We start from the raw sequence: 20,965 nt of genomic DNA, 5'->3' as shown, positions 1-20,965 counted from the left end.
ACCTTGTGATCTGCAAAATTCCTTTCATTCTAGTCCAAGATCTTTTCTAGGCAGATATTGCCATTCATGCCACAATGTGCCACTAAACTAAGGGTTTCTGATAAACACACACAGAGCTCTTCTATAGCACTTTTCATCAGTAGATCTCAAAGCACTTCATAAAGAAGGTCACTATCGTTATCCCCTGAAACTGAGGCACAGGGAAGTGACCTGGCCAAGGTCACCCAGCAAGCCAGTTGCAGGGCCAGGAATGGAACACAGGTCTCCCAACTCCTATTTCACTGCTCTAACTACTAGGCTTTCTAGATAACCCAGAAAAGTAAATGCTGACATATCTTGTCTGTGATTATTAATAAGTATATTAATCAATAAAGTGATTAGTATACCTGTGGCACGCCCAATTTTTTACAAGCATCAAGAAAGTTTTCAACATTTCTTCTGCACTTTGCCATACTGAGTTTAGGCTGTAAAGATAGGATGTTAGATCTTTGTTACGCATTTATAAAAGGACTTTATAATTATGATGCAAATTCAGTAACAGTTGTATTAGAAACAAGCAAAGTTAGAAAACTAATTTAAGGACATAGTACATAACAGACTGCTAAACCCTTGAGCCTTAATGTAGCACCAAGTACTTGTTTATTGCATCCTGAAATAAAATGAAAACTGATAATATAACCATTTAAAACAGCGAAGATAATTCACAGTTTTCTAGTGCTGAATTCCAACAGTTTGCTTTCACTTCAGATAGAATAAAAAGGATGTAGAGCTGACTCACCACTGCTGGTGATGGTACATGAATACTTGCAACAGAACGTGGCCTTATGTGATTGGCTAAATGGCAAAGAACAACCCCATCCATCAATGCTGCTCCAATGTCATCTGGCAAAATGACTTTTAACCTCGATTCAAGATTCTGTAAAACAGAAGAAGAGCCCATAGTACATGCTATTCTTCTTCTACTCTGGGGGTCATACCCACATAGACACACCCAGAGATGGTTGGAGTGAAAACATATTTTGCAGAGGTGGGGTGTCAGCCATCCGACAAGTGATAATTGAGTGGTGAGGGATGGAAGTACCTACGCTTGTGTAGCAAGAGAGTTGGAGGAAGGAAGAAGTGCTATTCACCACACAAATTACAAGCCTTCATGGAAAAAGGGGCAGGAAGCACACTAGATTAATCATCTTAGGAGCTGTGCTTCTCCTAAACAGCTTAACTGGACATGAGCAAATTGCTACTACAGCAGGAGATGGAGCTGCTATCATGGTATTATATAGGATATGGATTCAGTGTTTAAGTGACATCTCTGTACATCATGTGCCCTTTACATGTGTGCAGCCTCTGATGACGTGCAGCTGGGAATCTGAGGATGAATTAAAAAATATAACTAACACATCATCCAGAAGAACTGACTGTTCTAAGTTTGTTATTTAACCATTATTTAGTAGCTGCATAAAAAAAGTTAACCTTTTTTAAATAATTAAGAACGTAACTTACAAAATGATTTTCAGAATAGAGGCATATAGGAAAACATTTCTTCAAAACACTGAAATTTAGATCCAACATGGCATTATTCACACTCTTTTCAGCTAAGGTCCTTCCCCCAAAGCATGTCTGATGATTCAGGGATGATGATTCAAAACCCAGGGCCAACTCTTCAGGTACATGCCAGAACGCACAGCTCACTAGTCAAGAGGTGGGCACCATTCTCTTTGTGCCATGTTACAGTAGCATTTGGCTCTCAAGGGTCAAACGTATGGCCCAGATTGACATGGTGTAGGGATATCCCAGCTGCACCCCCTTTCCAACCCTGGTAGGAGAGGTGTGTTACATACAACCTCCTAAAGTGGAGTTACAATACTGCAGTTATCACCCTTGCACTGCCTGGGCCACGTAGACAGGTTTTATAACAAGTACATGCTGTTGGTGCAAAGAAAAGCAAGCACACAAAGGTGTGGCCCCACCAGTTTGAGCCTAAACAGCAAGTCATGGGCACGTACATTGCGAAGATGTCTTATTTGTTCCCTTTCTTCCCTTAAATGCTCCATTTTCCTCCTCATTGTAAATCCAGGGTCCACTACCCCATAATCCTGGCGAGAGGAACGGCTGAAAGCTGTGATAAAACAGACAGTTGTCAATATTTGGAACATCCCCACTATGGAAAAAAAAATCCATCAGTAAAGATAAAAGAAGAAGATCATAGTTATTGAAATGTTAAGCAGAACAAGTATGTTTCAATGCTATAAAGTGACTACAATAGTGTGAGGCTCAATGGGCTAGCAGCAACATGTAGTCACTAGGTGTTAAAGGGAAGCACATTGGCTCTTCCTTCAAATGTCTGCATTTGTGCCTGGAAATTAGGTAAGTAGCAAATCTGTCTGGGTACACAACTATGCTTTCGTTTTTGACAGGTTATACCATACTGGTTTTAGAAAATATCTATTCTTACAGCTTTTTACTGTAGCCCAGCATAAAACTGTTGTGGAAGGAACTCCCCTGAATTTTTTAAAAACCATAAATTATTAAAATAAATATTTAAAAGTAGGTCATGGGAGAAAGTTTATGAACCCACAAGTTACGAGTATGAATTTTCTTATTGACCAAACGTTCATAATGCTGCACTGCTGCAATGGAAAGGACAACGTTAAGCATTCTAGTTTGCATTTGGTTTATCACTCTCCACTATCAAAAACCTTTGCAGGTGACTATTTTATTATTTGATTATCCTCATACTTGCAAATACCAATATCTTTGCAGTGTTTAACTTGGAAGAATTTTCATAATATTTAGAAATATTGTAACTTATTACATTTTTAAGTTTAATTCTTGTGAAAACACATTGAAAGAGGAAAGAATCTAGACATCCCCAATAGTGAGTATTTTATGTAACTTGTTCCTAATGCCAACACCGCATGCTACACATAAAAAATGTGTATTCTCGTCTTAACCACTGAGTCTATTGAAATACCCAAAGCATAAACTTCTTAAAAGGTGGAACTCTTTTTATAACACACTGTACATGAGAGTGAACTGTCCACAGAGATACAATAAATGACCAACTGCAGAATGCATTTTGATACTGAGTGCTTACAAGCTAGTCTAAACAAGAACAAATTTGTTAAGATAGCAAAAGATTGACCTGATGCATACTGTACAGAGGTACAGCAAGCTTTTCCTAATGAGCTCAGAAACTCCCACATGTTCAAGTGAAATTCCTCATTGTTTGGCCACGGTGGTATTTCTTAACTATACTTTAAATAGTTAATATAGAACATGCATATGACTGATGCAAATCTCAGAAAATAGCACTAACTAAAAATGTGTAGCCTTGCTTCCTAGTCTTCAGAAAATTAAGGTCTGCTTTAAATAACAATCTTTTACGAGGAGTTAGCAGCTCTCTAGAAGTGGCAAGGGTATGGCAGCCTCAATGTGCTGAGCTTAATGATGTTTGGCAAACTCTGAAACCCCACATATTATTGCAATGGACAAGAGCCTGCCCCTCTGTGAAACTCCCAACCATTGATTGCCAAAGGCAGTTCTGCATTGTTCCCCCCCCCGACCCAGAGGATGGCCAAAGACACAAAAGAGAAATCAATAGAGCCCTGCAAATCCGCAGATATTGCTTTATATTCCCGGATATCTGCATCTGTGGATATTCGGACCATTTTTGCTGATCTGCGCAGGGCTCTAGAAATCAATGTAGCAAATAACTGCAATTTCAGGACAGTGCAGTTTGAGCTTGTCAGAGCAGCTAGCCACGCCTCTTCCAACTGTGCACTTGCCAGAAGTCAACCGTGGGCACTGTACTATGCAGTGGCCCCTCCCCTTCTATTTGTTCCAAAGAGTCCCAGTATCACATCTCTGCTGTCCTAATCTTCAGCTCCAATGTGGGAAGCAAGATGTGCTGTGGCATACTGTATTAGAAACCACCACCTTACCTGATCTCGGTTTGAGACCAAATGGACCGTGAGAGTTACTGTCTGTCCTTTCATAGTCCTGTTAAAGAGAGAGAATGTATCAAGTTTTCTGCAATTTTCTCCAATTCTTGATGAAAATTTAAAAAAAAAAAAGTTTTCACGCCCTAAACTTTTATTTCCATGATGACAATGTTTATTTTGATCATATTTACAGAACATGAGAACCTGCTTTAACTTAGTTGAAAAGCTATAATGATGGGGAAGACATTAAAATAAGAAAGCAGCGAATGAAGACTCACCATCCGCAGATGAGAGAAAGACATAAGCCTCTTCTAGGCACAAAAGTGGCACAGGTTTAACTCAAATCTGTTTTTAAATCAACTTAAACTAGTGCAAGCCTCTGCGTGGACACATTTATAAGCTAGCTGTGAACACTAAGTGTGATCCCAGCCTTTGTGTGGATAATGTAACTAAATCTCTATAAAAGCCAATGCTAGTTAACTTGGTGCTACTTGTGTGTGCAAGCAAGGCCAGAACCACTTACAGAACAATGGGAAATGACAGCATGGGTAGGTTATTGTAGAATGAGCAGCTTGCAGGTAGACAGCCACTAATCCAAGGCTGTCTCTCCTCTGCTGGGACAGTACAAACCAAGATCTGGTGTGGACACCCTTTGCAGCTCAAATGGGGGGGGGGGGGGGAAGATAGAGAATAGACCCAGGAGGGATTATCTGTTTTCAAGAAGAAATTACTTTCAGCAGCTGGGACAGTGGCCTTTCCCATCCCAGAAGGTGGCGAACGGAAACTAACTCCTCAGTCTCCTGATGTGCTTCAGATCCCCAATGTGCTTGGAATCCTCTCCCAGCCCCTCCACTGTATACAGACTTCTTCCTCATGCCACACCCTTGTGATCCCCATCTGACAGTGGGTGGAAACCTTCAGCTTCATTGGGTGTCTTTTTTCTTGGGTCAGTACTGTAATGCAGCTGACAGCCAGGGAAACAACATGGGCAGGCCACAAAGCGTTTTCCTTCCTAACCTTCAAACAGCCAGAGAACCACACTGCCCAGGTAAAAGATGCATAAGGGAATCACGATTGTGGGGATGAAACCCCTTAAACTAGAGGGGGGGCCTTTCACAATTCTGACTCCTCTAGGTCCTAAACCATAACTTGTTTTTAAAACTCTCTGAAATGTTACACATGTAGGTAGCTAACACTCTGTCTCTGTTCAATATGATAGCTATGATTTCTCTCTTCTAAAGTAGCTATTTTCACCAGCTACAATAAGAGAGGCAGAAAACAAATGCTGCTTTCTTATACACCAACCGTTTAAAAAAAAAAAAAAAATCAGAGGGAGTGAGAGATTTGATGGTAGTGGAGGCAGGATAAGTTAAGGAAGTTAACAAGGAATCTGTCCTTGATTCCTACCTCTTTCTGCTTTTAAATGATTTCACAACTGCACAATATTTCAATTCCTCTTTCAAAGCAAAGCCTATTGAGGAACATTTTCTGATTTGTCCAAGAGTCACATGTTTTTGCACAGTGAACCACAATGAAAACAAATTAGCACACACAGAAAATGTTCACTGAAAGAAAAAAAAACACCACAAACTTGTACCTCAGATGATACAGGAGACTGTGGGGACACATTAGTATTATCACTGTCTTGCTAAAAAGAAATCAAAGAGATGAAATTATAAAATGAAAATTATGATTTTGAATAGGTATAATATGAAATTATGAAAATGCATACGAAAGACATGACACATGCAACATTTCTTCCTCTAGTGTCAGGCAAAGTGGTAGTGACTACATCAAAAAAATTGCAAATCAACTAAATACACATGTACAACAGCCATAATTTGACAACGGGTATTTCCTGTTGTAAAACATCTTTATCTTGAACACCTCAATACACGGTAAAATGTGTAAGTCTATTATTCATTAAATACATTTCAATTTGATATATTTCATTTTCAAGCTAATGTTATTTTAAAATATAGTCCTTTCATTTAGTTGTAAAATGTTTAAATCACAGAGCAGACCTTTATCTATAAACGTTATTTCGGAAAAGATTGGAACTAGTTACTGCAGTTTTCCTTTAAAGATGGTCACAAAAATAGAACGCAAGTTGTCACTGGATCTTTCTTTGAGATCCAGCTTTTTCTACACTATAGAACAAATTTTCTCCAGATTTTAACTTTAGATGCATCTACTAATTCACACTTGAGTAACTATAGCAGTTGAACTGGTAACTGCGAATAATCCAAAGGATTGCTTTTGGTGTTTCCACATTGTTAAAGGACAAAGAAAGGTAAAGAAAGAATATTTCAGCCACCCTGACCTTGCAAATGGACAGGTAACGGACAACATTATGGTTTGCCAGTGGTTTCGCTTTAAATATTTCCAACAAGAAACGAAAAACAAGACAAAAAAAATGAGGATAAAAAAATGAATTTCAAAAATAACATTAACTCTACCGTTACAATATTCCAGACTTTCAAATGCTAAGCATGAATGAATATGGTATTAGCTAGAGCCGTCAATTAAATCACAGTTAACTCACATGATTAAATAAAAAAAATTAATGGCGATTAATCGCAATTTTAATCGCACTGTTAAACAATAGAATACCAATTTATTAAATATTTTGGATGTTTTTCTACATATTCAAATATATTGATTTCTATTACAACTCAATACAAAGTGCACAGTGCTCACTTCATATTATTTTTATTACAAATATTTGCACTGTAAAAATGATAAAAACAGTATTTTTCAATTCACCTCATACAAGTACTCTCTATATCGTGAAAGTGCAACTTACAAATGTAGATTTTTTTTTTTTTGGTTACATAACTGCACTCGAAAACAAAACCGTGTAAAAACTTTAGAGCCCACAAGTCCACTCAGTCCTACTTCTTGTTCAAGCAATCACTAAGAGAAACAAGTTTGTTTACATTTACAGGAGATAATGCTGCCCACTTCTTATTTACAATGCCACCTGAAAGTGAGAACAGGCATTTGCATGGCACTTTTGTAGCCGGCATTGCAAGGTATCCATGTGCCAGGTATGCTAAACATTCATATGCCCCTTCATGCTTTGGCCACCATTTCAGAGGACTTGCTTCCATGCTGATGACGCTCGTTAAAAAAATAATGCGTTAATTAAATTTGTGACTGAACTCCATGGGGGAGAATTGTACATCTCCTGCCCTGTTTTACCTGCATTCTGCCATATATTTCATGTTCTAGCAGTCTTGGATGATGACCCAGTACATTGTTTTAAGAACACTTTCACGGCAGATTTGACAAAATGCAAAGAAGGTACCAATGTGAGATTTCTAAAGATAGCTACAGCACTCGACCGAAGGTTTAAGAATCTGAAATGCCTTTCAAATCTAAGAGGGATGAGATGTGGAGCATACTTTCAGAAGTCTTAAAAGAGCAACACTCTGATATGGAAACTGCACAACCCAAACAACCAAAAAAGAAAATCAACCTTCTCCTGGTGGCATCTGACTCAGATAATGGAAATGGACATGCGTTGGTCTGCACTGCTTTGGATCATTACTGAGCAGAACCTGTCATCAGCATGGACGCATGTCTTCTGGAAGGGTGGTTGAAGCATCAAGGGACATATGAATCTTTAGTGCATCTGGCACGTAAATATCTTGCAACGCTGGCTACAACACCGCCATGCGAACGCCTGTTCTCACTTTCAGGTGACACTGTAAACAAGAAGTAGGCAGCATTATCTCCTGCAAATGTAAACAAACTTGTTTGTGCGATTGGCTGAACAAGAAATAGGACTGAGTGGACTTGCAGGCTCTAAAGTTTTACATTGTTTTGTTTTTGAATGCAGTTTTTCTGTACATAATTCTACATTTGTAAGTTCAAAGTTTCATGATAAAGAGATTGTAGTAGGTGAATTGAAAAATACTATTTTTTGTTTTTTATGGTGCAAATATTTGTAATAAAAAATATAAAGTGAGCACTGCACACTTTGTATTCCATGTTGTAATTGAAATCAATACTTGAAAATGTAGAAAACATCCAAAAATATTTAAATAAATGGCATTCTATTATTAACAGCGTGATTAATCGTGTGATTAATCACGATTAATTTTTTTAATCTCGACAGCCCTAGTATTAGCATTTCATGCTGATGGATGCTATGGAAATAATATGGTGCAAAAAGCATAAGGAAATATTAACAGGCTTTTTGTGGAAGAGTCACTTCATCTGAAGTACCCAAGATTGTGTACAGTATATATATAGCAGTGTATATATTGCCTTTGTTCAATCTAATATCTGAACTATTTAATATATTAAATATATTGCCTTTGTTCAATCTAATATCTGAACTAGTTCGGTACTATACTGGCACTAAAGTGTAAAAATCCCCCACAGGCTTCATTGTCTGTTTCCTTGTGTTCCCATCTGTCTGTATGCAACTGTTGTCTTTTGCTTTATACTTAGATTGTAAGGTCTTTGGGGGCATGGACAGTCTCTTTGTTATGTTTCTACAGCACCTAGCACAGCATGATCCTGGTCCATGACTACATTCCTAGGTGCTACAGTAATACAAACAAAATGAATTTTCTGAAGTATTTTTTACCACTATCATGTCTCACCTCATCATTTTCATTTCCACTTGAACTCTTTCTGGAAGACTTATACTGCAAAACAGAAACAAGTTTTGTTTTTTAAACAGGAAACATGCGTTTCATTTGTATCAAATGGAATCTCTATCAGTCAAATTGCCAGATAGGCATCATTCAGTAAACGTTTTTAAATAGTGAAGGGCTCGGGGCTAGGAGTTAGCAATTTCTAGTCCTGACTGCCACTGACTCCTGACGTGATCCCAAGCAGGTCATGTTACTTACCTTTGTCCATCCACATTACTTACCTATGTAACAGGGCTGCTGCCAAGCTCGCAGTGCTGCAGAAGTAAAAACAAAAGGTTACTCACCTTGTGAAGTAACAGTGGTTCTTTGAGAGGCATGTCCCTATGGGTGCTTCACATCAGGTGCACATGCACCTCTCCAGCCCTTGATCAGAGATTTTCCATTAGCAGTGTCCATTTGGCCCGCTCATGCCCTCTGTACAACCTCGTGCCACACTCTGAGGGCCTATAGGGCTATACAGGCAAACTGCCCTCAATTCTTCTGTATCTGAATGACTAACAAGAACAGTCTGAAGCAGAGAGGAAGGAAGGCAGTAGTGAAGCACCCATAGGGGGACACATCTTGAAGAACTACAGTTACTGCATAATTACTTCTTTGAGTAGTGTCCTCATGGGTGCTCCACTTCAGGTGACACCCAAGCAGTATGCTTACTAGGAGGGAGCGAGCTTCGGAATCAAGTCCAAGACCGAAGACAGTACAGCAGAACCAAGTGCTGCATCAGATCTGACGGCGTGGACTAATGCATAGGGTTGAGAAAGGTATGCACTGAAGCCCATGCAGCAGCTCTGCAGATCTCAGATGCTGGAATATTTTTGAGTAATGCTGTGGAAGTTGCTTGTGATCTTGTAGAGTGTGCTACAGTCCTTTGGGGAGGCAAAGCACCAGCTGCATCATACCAAGCACTAATACAGCCAGAAATCCATCTCAGTAGTCTCCATGAAGAGATCATGTACTTCTTTGACCTTTCAGCAATGGAGATAAAGAGTCTAGGTGATTTCCGAAATTGTTTAGTCTTATCCATATAAAAGGCCAATGTACATCATACAAACAACATTTGAAGGGAAAGCTCCTGCTGAGATTTACGTGGTTTAGGAAAAAACACTGGTTTAAGACGGAAATTCGACAGCATCTCAGGTAAGAACTTTGGGTGCAGTCACAGAGACCTTGTCCTGGAAAAATATTGTGTGGGGGTCTACCATCAAGGCTCCAATTTCTCCAACCCTGAGGGCTGACGTGATATCTACTAGAAAGGCCATCTTCATAGATAAGTGAAGCAAGGAGCAGGTCGCCATAGACTAAAACGGAGGTCCATGAGATTTGAAGTCTGAGCAGGATCCTTAACCTGTGAGTAAAGATTACCCAGACCTTAATAAATCTCGATGACATTGGGTGCACAAAAACAGAAAATCCCTCGAGAGGGGAATGAACAGCTGATACTGCAGTGAGATGAACTTTAATAGAGCTAAGTGATAGGCCTGATTTGTTAAATCCAGCAGATAATCGAACATGGCTGATGGAGGAGAAGTTTCAGGCACTGATGGTGACACCAGCTGTTGAACCTCTTCCATTTCTGAAGGTAAATAATTAGAGTTAACTCCCTTTTACTGTTTAATAATATTTGTACTCCTGTCAAGAAGGTGGATTCTAATCCCATGAACCAACTAGGAGCCATGCCTGGAGATGGAGGACCTGTAGGTGGAGGTGAAGCACATGATCTGCATCCTGGGAGAGGAGTTGAGGGACCATTGGAAGCTTGAGCACCAGTTGGATACACAGGTGAAGCAGGTAAAGATACCAAACTTGTGTCGGTCAGATCGGTACTACAAGGATAACCCTGGTCTTGTTTTGCCCGATCTTGTTCATCACTCTTAGCATTAGTAGTGTTGGAGTGAATGTGTAGAACAGGTCCTCTGTCCAAGGAAGCAGAAGGGTGTCTCCCAAAGAGAGGCGACTTAGGCCTCCTCTTCAGCAGAATAAGGGAAACTTCCTGTTGGTGGATGTGGTGAACAGATCCATCTGTGGAAGTCCCCATCTCTGAAATATTCCATGAAGGATTTGAGAGTCCAACTCCCATTCGTAGTCCTGGGAGGAGTGCCTGCTGAGCAACAGGCTTTGACATTTTGGACTCCAGGAAAGCAGCTGATATCTGAATCCGATTGGCTATACAGCAGTTCCATAATTTTATAGCTTCGGAGTACTGGGAAGGGGATATTGCTCCTTCCTGTTTGCTGATATAGAACCACATCATCTGTAAGTGATTCTGATTGATTTACCCTTGATAAGGCATCAGAACTCTAGAGGAATATCTTGGACTTCTTTACATTTAGCTGGAGACCCAATTCTGGAAGAGGGAGAGCGCTGTCTGGGTGGAAATTAGCACTGCTTTGTAAGACTGGATACAGGAAGACTAAAACTGCTTCTTACTGAAGATAAGCAACCACCACCACTTGTAGTAGAAAGAAAGCCTGAGACAAGAGGCCTTGTATCAGAAGCCCACTATGAGGCCTAAGACTTCAACAAAAATAGTGGTCAAGCCTTGCTAATATAAAGCAAAGTTAGCGGAAGTCAGGCTCTGCCTGTGTGCAGGCTCACAGAACCTGGCAAGAACAGGGCTGGTACTGCAGAAACATGTACACTCCTAAGTGCTAAGCACAGGACACTCACGCAAGCACATCCCATAAGGGTGGTACCAGAACACCCCGACACCATGTATGGTAGGAACACACTCCCCGAAGATGTTGCAAGGATACACTGACCTCCTCTTAGAGATAAGGTCAGGATGACAGTGTGATGAACAGAGATGTTTTGATCGAACCAACCTGTACAAGGTAATGGGTGGTAAACCACATCAGGGAGCAGTAACTAACGACGTCTGAGGGGCATCACGCAACTTGTTTGTACTGGTGTATAAAGATTGATCTTTAGAGGGCGCATCTTTCTCTGGCTTAGGGGGCAGTGGAAAGTCCCACCACTGATTGAGCTGGTCCATTGTCATGGGCATCCAGGTGCTAGTGTAACTGCAGACATTGATCCGGGGACCTAGGACCATGATTCGTTGGCAATAAACCTGGCCATGTGCCTTTGCTACTAAACCAAGTCTTGTGGTCTTATTGAGCAGTTCTATCTAGGTCTGCTGTTGTCCACTATCTGCGCAGAGCTGGGACAGCACCCTGAAAGAACACAGACATGCAGCCAAGATCTGACAACACCACTAAAAGCTTTAAGAACACCTTTGGGGCTGAAGAGAGGTCAAAAGGAAGTACTCGATATTGAAAATTATCCTGGCCCATGACACCGGAGTGCAGGTATTTCCTGTGTATGGGATGTATCACTGTTTGAACCAGTGCTTGCCAATATTAAATGTCTCCACAGGTGAACAGGAAGAAGGACTGAAGGGTAACAGTGAGGGAATTCCTGCTGCCCCTGTGGTGCATGATGAAGGATGCAAGTAGTGTGCCATGTGAAAGGGAGGATTAAATACTAATAGGGCCAGTCAACTAATCCTAGAGACCTTAAAGGATCTGCCACACTCTGTATCCACCTCATTGGATATAACAAAATACCTGGGTTAAGAATTCACCAGCCTGTTAAGGGTACCAAAAATAAAGGAACTGAAGAAAAGTTGTTGGAGAGCAGGGCCAGCATTGGCCATTACCACATAGGGAACTGTAACCAATCTCCTAGATGGCCGGGTCCACCCAGCCCTTATGGAAGTCGTGGGACCCCATCTCACCATTACTCCTTCATAAGAATGGGGAAACAAAGAATCAATGAGAGTCCAAAGACTGGCTTGGACAGGTCATAGCATAATGTTCAGTTTCCTAGTGCCTCTGGGAATCCCTCACTCACAACGAGCTAGAATGGTGACCTCCCTGCCAGTATGGAGGAGAGGTCATGTTACTAAAATAAAAGGCATTGCATATTCCGAGGTCGCTGGGAGAGTGTTGTACCCTAGTGAATGTTGCGCCCACTCTAATAAGGAAAGTCTATGTATATGCTCTTATAATGTTCTGACAAATCTGTCTAGGTTCAAAGTGGCCGCCACAGAGAAACTAGGCATCCTGCAGGTCAAACGCCGAAAACCATTAAATTATTAAGGGCAGAATTCAATTGCCTTAATTATGAAACCATTCTTTCTGCAATCTTCTGCCTCACTCACTACACACCTCTAAACTTCTGCAACAAATGAAGCCTGGGACTACAGACAATAGCTTCCTTTACTAGACAATCCTGGTTCATCCCCATGGGGATCATCCTATGCACTGAATGGGGAACGGGTCATATGAGGAAAGAGAAGACTGCATCCCTGTTCTTAGCTCAGGCACTCAGACCTAGACCCAGCACAGTCTGCAGCAACCCATAACTGCAATTGCAGGGAAACTCCTGCTCAGCCCTGGGCTGGAGCATGCCCAGTGCAGAGATCACCTTCGGAGCTTCTCGCTGCTAAAACTTAAGATGTCTCTACTGAGCATGTGTGAACTGCAATTTTTCAAAGGCTTATAATTTGGCCAAATTTGGGTAGATTTTCATGGGGACAGCAAAAGGCACATCCTGGACACAAAGGCCACCATCCTGTCAAATGTCAAGTCCCTATTCCAGAGCAGGAGCACTAGAGATTTTTTAAAGAAAGGGTCACCAGAATTTTATAACATGGGCAAAGCAACGTTCTTTGAAATGATAAACATTTTAGTTACAATTAAAAAAAAACAAACACCACTTCCCCCCCCAAACACCACCAGTTTACGGAAGACACCCGGCATGGAAAATTACAGCCTGACCGTTAAAAATTTGGCCCAAGTTATAAGCTACTGAAAACAGGGTCTTATAACAGCAATGGTAGAGCAACCTTAATAACAGCGTTTCCAGCCCCACCCAAGAGCTATATCAATTTGAGCTGAAGTTTTTCCATGTTAGGTGTCTCCCTCAGTCTGATATATACTAATATTAATTTCAGCTATAAATGGTTCTAATTTGCAGAAGTGTTCAGCACACACAGCTGCAACTGAAGTCAACTGGAACTATACTTTGAACATATATAGTCCTATCAAAGTACAAAGTATGTTGAAAAATCAGAACCTCGGTGTTTTAAGTTGGGCATCCAAAATTAGAGGAGATGACAATTTTGGCTTTAATCTCTCTATGCTTAAATCCCCCAACTGTAAAATTAGACTAATAATATCACCTAATCTCTCAGGCATATTGTGAAGCTAAATTCATTAACGTTTGGGAAACACTCAGATACTATGACGACAGAATCACAGGAAACACCCAATAGAAAATTAATTATTTTGTATTGGACCTGGGTTTGAATGGTGTACATTAAATGAGATCTGAGGCCACACTGAATGCACAAAACAAAAAGAAATATTGACTAACTATTCACTGTATGTTTTATTCTATTAAAAATTTTTCTCAGTACAATTTTTGCAATTTTGATGGTCATTTCAGCTAAGGGCCATACAAACGGTTAAACCTGCCAAAAAGCAAATGTGAATGGAAAGCAAAAAAAAAGTACATGAAGAAATAATCCTACAATTGCAAAATACCAAACTAGGAAGTACTGTGTGCAACTAGTGCCTTGAGAAAGCCAGACGCCGTTCACATAGGTAGCGGACTACACAGAAAGAAGATGAGCAAGACCAATGAGGTATCTCCACAACACAATCTTCTCAGAGAGATGGTGTTCAGCAGCCATATACTACTACAGTCATCGTAGTTTTCACAGCCACAATCACTTTACAGATGACACCACACTGGCTGAGCAAATAAAAATCTTTTCTGAGGAGGCCACTGATTTAACCATGCAAAGAATTCTATCCAGAATGACAATGTGATGGTTAGTTACGAAATGCAGAAATGTATAGCCAGGATGTGTTGCAGTGAGAAAGAAAAGCCCTTTTCACTCTTGACAGTAATGCCAACATGAGATCTCATATGACGGAAAGCACATCCATATGTGCAGTGATGTAAACCAAAGCACTACGAGGCTCTACTGAGGTAACATATTGCACAGCAGCCCACCAGTACAAAACAATTCAGAACGCTGAACTCCAAAGTTCAATAAGTATCAACAAGCATATAGACATAGCTGTCACCTACCATACTCTCATTCTGTAGAGCACGCACACACACACACACAGAGAAATAATGTAAAAAGACATCAGGAAATCAAGTATACAGAACGGAATCAACTACATGTGCAGAGAAGAACAGGACAAAACGGGCACAGACCACTGTATGAAAGTATGATGCTATATAAGTTAAGCACAAATTCAAAGGTGATACACACATACATGGCTGACCTAGCTTTTTCTGGTACAACGGGATAAGACAGGGTGGATTAACAGACTACATATCACTGGAACTAGGGTAGACACCGTTACAGCATTAAAAAAGTGCTTTTGCTGGTATAGTTTACTTTGTTCACCAAACTAATATAAGCTATACTGGCAAAAGCCCTTTTTGGCCAGTATAACTGTGTCTGCACTGGGAAGGTTTTGCTGATATAGCTATATTGACAAGGCTTTTAGGTGTAGACAAAGCTTTAGTCTAAACACCACAAGGAGATGAGTTCTGATTCTCAGACAGTTCCCTACCCTTATTGTTCTCAACGTATTATGTGAGGGTAATGTTGTGTGTGTACACACACACCGCCGTTAGTTTGGGTACATTTTTCACACTCTCTGATGTGTCCTACTGCAAACTGATATGCCCTTCCAACTTGACTGTGAATAACTAGTCTCTGGAAATGATTTTCCAACCAGTTATGAACCTTGTAATAGCTCCATTATCTTATAACGTTATAATAGCTCCATCAAGACTGTATTTCCCTAGTTTATGTATATTGTATTTTTTTTTTATTTTTTTTCATATTTCCCTAGTTCATGTGTATTTCCCTAGCATGGCTTCATTTACTGGGAGAGCAACCCAACCAGAGCCCGCCGACTGGGGGATACTCAGGAACGTATGCTGAAAATCCTGGACTTCTTCTAAGGAGATTTTGAGCTGTTCTACCTCTCTCCTTAACAGCTCCTGGAACAGTCTATGATTGTCCAATGGAGAGGGAGAGGCTGGGGCATCCACCTCATCAAGAGCAAAGGACAATATCCCTGTCAGAACCAGTGGTACCGATGGATCCTGCTTATCTTCCCCTTCTACCACGGACAGGGGTGGGGAGGGATCTCCCCTCCTAGAAGGTCTAGGAGAGGATCTGCTTTTATGTTTGAGTGCACCCCTTACTCTCATCAGGGGGCCCAGCCAAACAGTCCTTACCTGCCCCGCTCTCTGCTCCAGAGTCACATATAGTACTAGGGGACACACTCGTCGCCAATTCTGGATGATGTACCGGGAGGTCTCCCCAGCCTGGGCCTGACTGGAGCCTTGCTGTACTCCATAAGGTGCTTCCGAAGCCAAAGATATCGCAGAAAAGCACAGCAGATATTGCATTTAATGGAAATATGAGCTTCTCCGAGGCAGTAATGGTTATCGTCGCTGGCCAAAAAAGGAGCAAGGGGAGGAGACATGGTTTTTGAAACCTGGTATCCTAGACATAATCTAAGTCCCATGCTGGGAGATTGGAAAGATTATAACGAAGTATCAGCTCTGGACATTGGAGGATTCTGCCTCAGGCCATGCGCTGCTAAGAAAGAGGCGGTCTGTCAGCCTCACCCCTTATATCCTCAGCGTGCAGCACAGGGGCACAGGTGTGGACTGACGGACACTATTTGCAATAATTCTCCGGTTTCAGGAGGATGGAGCACATATGTATTCACAGCTGACTATACAGAGGCACTGGCACTCAAAGAAGAAATGTGCTATTGGATTCAGTTTATTTAGACCTGCGGTCACACCTTTACAGCTAGTAGGGCTAATCTGAAACTTCTCAAAAAACACCACAACTATCTCCAGAAGCTGGGGGGAAAAACTGACACCTGCTCTGTTGCCTGTGATCTTGTGCCTGTTTTGCATCATGCAGACACTGACATCTTGTGACCGTTCATGCACATTGCAAACAAAGGGAAACAATTTCCGAGTATTTCCTCTCTCTCACCCTCACGTTAGAGCAGTAAGACAGTTACTAAATCAACCAGGTAAGGGTGATATTAGCATACTGTACTAGGATATGGCAACTGATTTAAGATGTGCTATACACCTTTCTCAGACTCTGCAAAAATACCAAATTGAGCATAAACATTTGTTTAAAATAGTTTTGAATATTTTTTTGTGGTTTTAAGCCTGAGGCGCGGGGAAGAGGAGAAGAAATGATGGATGTTTGGAAGGATTCTAGGTTAGGTTTTATTCTCTGCCTTCAGAACACAGCTTTAAGTTTACATTTTCTATTGAAGATAAGAGGAATAATAAGCATTTCCTCACTCAGCCAAATGTTTCCAGTTTTCCTGCACTCTCAAATTGTCCTGAAAGCATATGTATTAATCTAACAGGATTGAACCAAAGGGAGAATATAGCTCACATGCAAGTTAGAAGAGAAAGCCCCTTCATTTAGTTACCCAAGAAACACACCTGTGTATCTTGCAAACAAGAAATAGAGCCCATAGTATTTTAATATTTCATGCTAAAACACAGTATTTCAAAATAGTGTTTGTTAATATGTATTTAATTAGATGATACACACACACATTTACTTCTATAAATTGCAGCAGACCGTGAACCAGAAGATAAATTTATCAGTTTGTATCACACCAGTCTGGTGACAATTAAGCTAAATACATTGTCTTCCTAGAAACATTAGTTCTTCAAAGAGCAAAAAGAGCAGCAAATGAAAAAATAAGTATATAATACCTTGAAATATTCCTTTCTAACTTGTTTGCTCCTTCTCCTCTCTTCATTCTGCCAGATAACAGGCTGTGTTTCTGGCCAGTGCTGCTCATCTGTCAGATCCTTTTGATTTTCTAGTGGCTGCAAATTTCAACAACGGTTTTAGACAGCAAGGATTTAAACATTAAGCATTAGCATGGATTATGAGGACACTGAAATTATATTACAGAGGTAAATTTGAACAGAAAAGTTGGTTTAACTAAAAATACTATTTATCTTGGGCCTTGTTTGCCTCTGTTACACTTCAGTTTTGCAGCACTGTAATTTCACCAATCTCTGGTACATGTCACTTCTACAAACAGCACTTCTTACATTTCAAGATTCTAAAATAAGTTATATATGGGAGAGGGTATAAGTTTAACGATGGCCTTAAATTGTTACTTAATCATTTTTTAAAGCACAGCTTTCTTCATTATCCATGCAGGGCCTGATTTTCACAAATTAGACATGTGCTGAACTTGTATACACTTACCACTAATAGGCATGCAAATAGAAAGGTAGATTTGTGACCAGCTATTCATGTGTGATTACCGCATTTGAGCACGCAGCGAGTCACTGTGCATGCAAATGGAGGTGTGCGTAATTTTACACATCAGGTCAGTTATCCACTGATATTCTTTTTTTAAAAAGCATTTTCTTGGGACTTTGACCTACAGTGAAATCTATGCAATAGATGGCACTATACATATATCCATCTTTACAACAAGTAAATTAATATAATAATTTGATGGAGACAATAAAAGGCTTATTCATAAAAGATCAGTGAATTTAAATAATTAAATGTTTTCATATCTACTAAATATAAAGGAAGATGATTCAAAAGGAAATATTTACCTACAAGGACAATGTATATAAATCAATCTACATTTCTAAAGCTGTTTTTGTATTACCACCTAAGGGCACCATAAAATGAACGTAAAACAAACACTGAATTAAAATCTACAACCAAACATTTTGAGTTTGATCACAAACATTTCACAGCACTTTGATGTGTTTCCTACTTAGGCATAAAAACAACAAGAGATCTATAACAGGGGTGGCCAGCCTGAGCCTGAGAAGGAGCCAGAATTTACCAGTGTACATTGCCAAAGAGCCACAGTAATATGTCAGCAGCCCCCCTCAGCCCCTCCCCCCCCCAGCGCCACCCACCCACCGGCAGCCCTCCCCACACCTCCCAATCAGCTGTTTCATGGCATGCAGGAGGCTGGGCGGGGGAAGGAGAGGAGCAAGGGCATGGCAGGCTCAGGGAAGGGGTGGAGTGGGGGCAGGATCTGTGGCAGAGCCAGGGGCTGAGCAGTGAGCACCCCCTGGCACATTGGAAAGTTGGCATCTGTAGCTCCAGCCCCGGAGTCGGTGCCTAGACAAGGAGCCGCATTTTAACTTCTGAAGAACTGCATGTGGCTCTGGAGCCACAGGTTGGCCATCCCTGATCTGCAGCATAAGGACTATTTAAAAACTGAGAAAACAGAAAATCTGATACACACAACACAAAGAAATTATAGATGAATAAAGCAGGGCAAAATTAAGACCCATAATGCCTTAGAAGCAGTACAAAGATCTTAAATTAATATAAGTATTATTTGGCGGAAAAAAAATGAAGTCTGCATTAAAAGGGACATTTTTAGATTACCTTTACATTTGCAACCACAATTATGTACATACATTTACTGGTATCTGCAAACAAATACATATGTGAACACAAACATGATGCAAGTTATGCTACACCAGTAGTACATCTGTGGATAAAATGATTATCAAGGGCTAATAAGGGTTCTACAGTTTTACATGCACATATTTACCTGCCATCTGTAAGGAGACACTGGAGAATTTATTTCATCTGTTGAGACACTTAAAAAAACACCACTATTTGAATATGTATTTTCTTGGTTTTACTAACTATGTTACTACTTTTTACACATTAATAACAAGACTTCCAAAATATTTTATACTAATATAGAAATCTGATATTTTAAGAGGATTTGTTGAGGTCAGAATGCAGTGTTAAAAATACACATTGTTATCAACACTGTTTTGATGTTTTGTGCGTTGCCTAACAATTTTATAACCAATACTGTCAAAAGTAATTTTATGAGCATTTGATTAAAATGTAATGAAATCTGAGATTTTTGCTTCCAGATCCATTTCAAGCTCCTTTATAGTTTTAGCATGCTATGCTTACCATTTTCAAAGTTTATTTCCAATACATACGATAACTGGATAACATTTATCTTTAAAATATTACTTGGGGAATTCCGTTACTTCCTTTCTTCAAAAACCAGACACACACTTTATTGAAAATTAACAGTAAAAATAAAGTCTGTTCTAATGCCATTTTAAAAGGGCACTTTCAGTTTAAGCACACGTGTTTTTTGTTTGTTTGTTTTTTTACATTGAATATTAAGTACATCTAAGATTACTACAACTGAAAGTTCAGAGTAACAATTTCTCTATCGTTTCCAGAGTTTTTACTTTGTGACTGTACCAGCCCTGTATATAGCCAGTTTCACTGTTTGCCCTGTATGGTCAGTTTTCGTGTGTGTGTGTGGGTCCTTCACACAGCAACAGGGCAGAGAAACATTTTAGAAGAGAGGAAAATTAAATTGTAGAACCTCAAAAGTTCACAGGGGCACTAACGGGTGGATATAGTACTTGAAACGACTTGTATTATTCAATTTCAAAAAATGAGCTTAAAGTTGGTATCTTTTTAAATTCTTTGAACAAAATCCTCCTTCCAAGTTGCTACTTAAAACTCACTGTTTCAGTAATGCTTATCAGGAACCATTTTGGCTGACACTGGGGACTGAACCAGGGACCTCCAGAGCTGAAAGCGTGAGTCCCATCTTGAGCTGAAGAACCAGACACAGTAGCTGTGGGCTGTAAGAGATCCTCTCTTTTGAGGACTGTGCACAGGGTGGGATACATAGCACTCACCAAACAGTGGGCTACAGTTACAGTCATCTACAACCTGGTAACAGCTAGATGGGTAGGCAACTTGTGATTTCTGCTCCTACTATGTAAGAGCTGTGCATAGCCTGTTATTTTGTTTCTGTCTTCCTCAAGCTATTGTAGTACTGCCCTCCTGAACCTGGCATCTTACATAAGACGTGGTGTTTGACAAAGGTCAGTAGACTACTCAAAGTTGTTACCTTACAGATGTAGCCAAGAATAAAAGATATCAAGTAGAATTCCCCTCTGTACCCTAAATATAAGAATTAATTTATGTAGTGACTCAGGCCTGTAAGATGTTCATCACCCTCACACAAGGCCTTAGCCCTGAAACAGGCTGGTATATAAATTCCCAGGGGCTGTAGTGTGGCTCAGAAGTGGACAACTGGATTATGATGTTGCGTCATACAATACGACATCACTGAATACAACACAATGGAAAGTGAAGGATAAAAAAGCAGCAAATCATTTCTGATGACAAGGTGCTATTTCTGAAATAACTGCAGTAGCTACAAAGTTGCTATATGCTCTGCCAAGACTTTTAGCAGGTAGATTTAAAAATAGACATGAGAT

The 20,965-nt window shown here is 40.2% G+C and overlaps 1 protein-coding gene across 8 annotated transcripts in view; it reads right to left on the bottom strand.

Annotated features, from left to right (window-relative positions):
- Positions 1-20,965, bottom strand: part of LRCH2 (leucine rich repeats and calponin homology domain containing 2) — a 97,235-nt gene that overhangs the window by 15,156 nt on the left and 61,114 nt on the right. For 6 of the 8 annotated variants that reach the window (XM_037908542.2, XM_043522941.1, XM_037908543.2 and 3 more), the window contains 8 exons: positions 19,246-19,294; positions 17,411-17,527; positions 8,558-8,602; positions 5,539-5,589; positions 3,942-3,999; positions 2,004-2,116; positions 779-916; positions 387-464 (listed from right to left, as the gene is read on the bottom strand). In XM_037908542.2, coding sequence (XP_037764470.1) covers positions 387-464; positions 779-916; positions 2,004-2,116; positions 3,942-3,999; positions 5,539-5,589; positions 8,558-8,602; positions 17,411-17,527; positions 19,246-19,294 — 649 coding nt within the window. Of the gene's footprint in view, positions 1-386; positions 465-778; positions 917-2,003; positions 2,117-3,941; positions 4,000-5,538; positions 5,590-8,557; positions 8,603-8,832; positions 8,866-17,410; positions 17,528-19,245; positions 19,295-20,965 lie in introns of those variants that run through there. The other 2 variants (XM_043522940.1, XM_037908544.2) reach the window with 2 other exon arrangements.

The sequence above is a fragment of the Chelonia mydas genome, chromosome 9 (genome assembly GCF_015237465.2).
Source record: "Chelonia mydas isolate rCheMyd1 chromosome 9, rCheMyd1.pri.v2, whole genome shotgun sequence".
NCBI lineage: Eukaryota > Metazoa > Chordata > Testudines > Cheloniidae > Chelonia > Chelonia mydas.
This window is presented reverse-complemented; position numbering and strand designations above follow the sequence as displayed.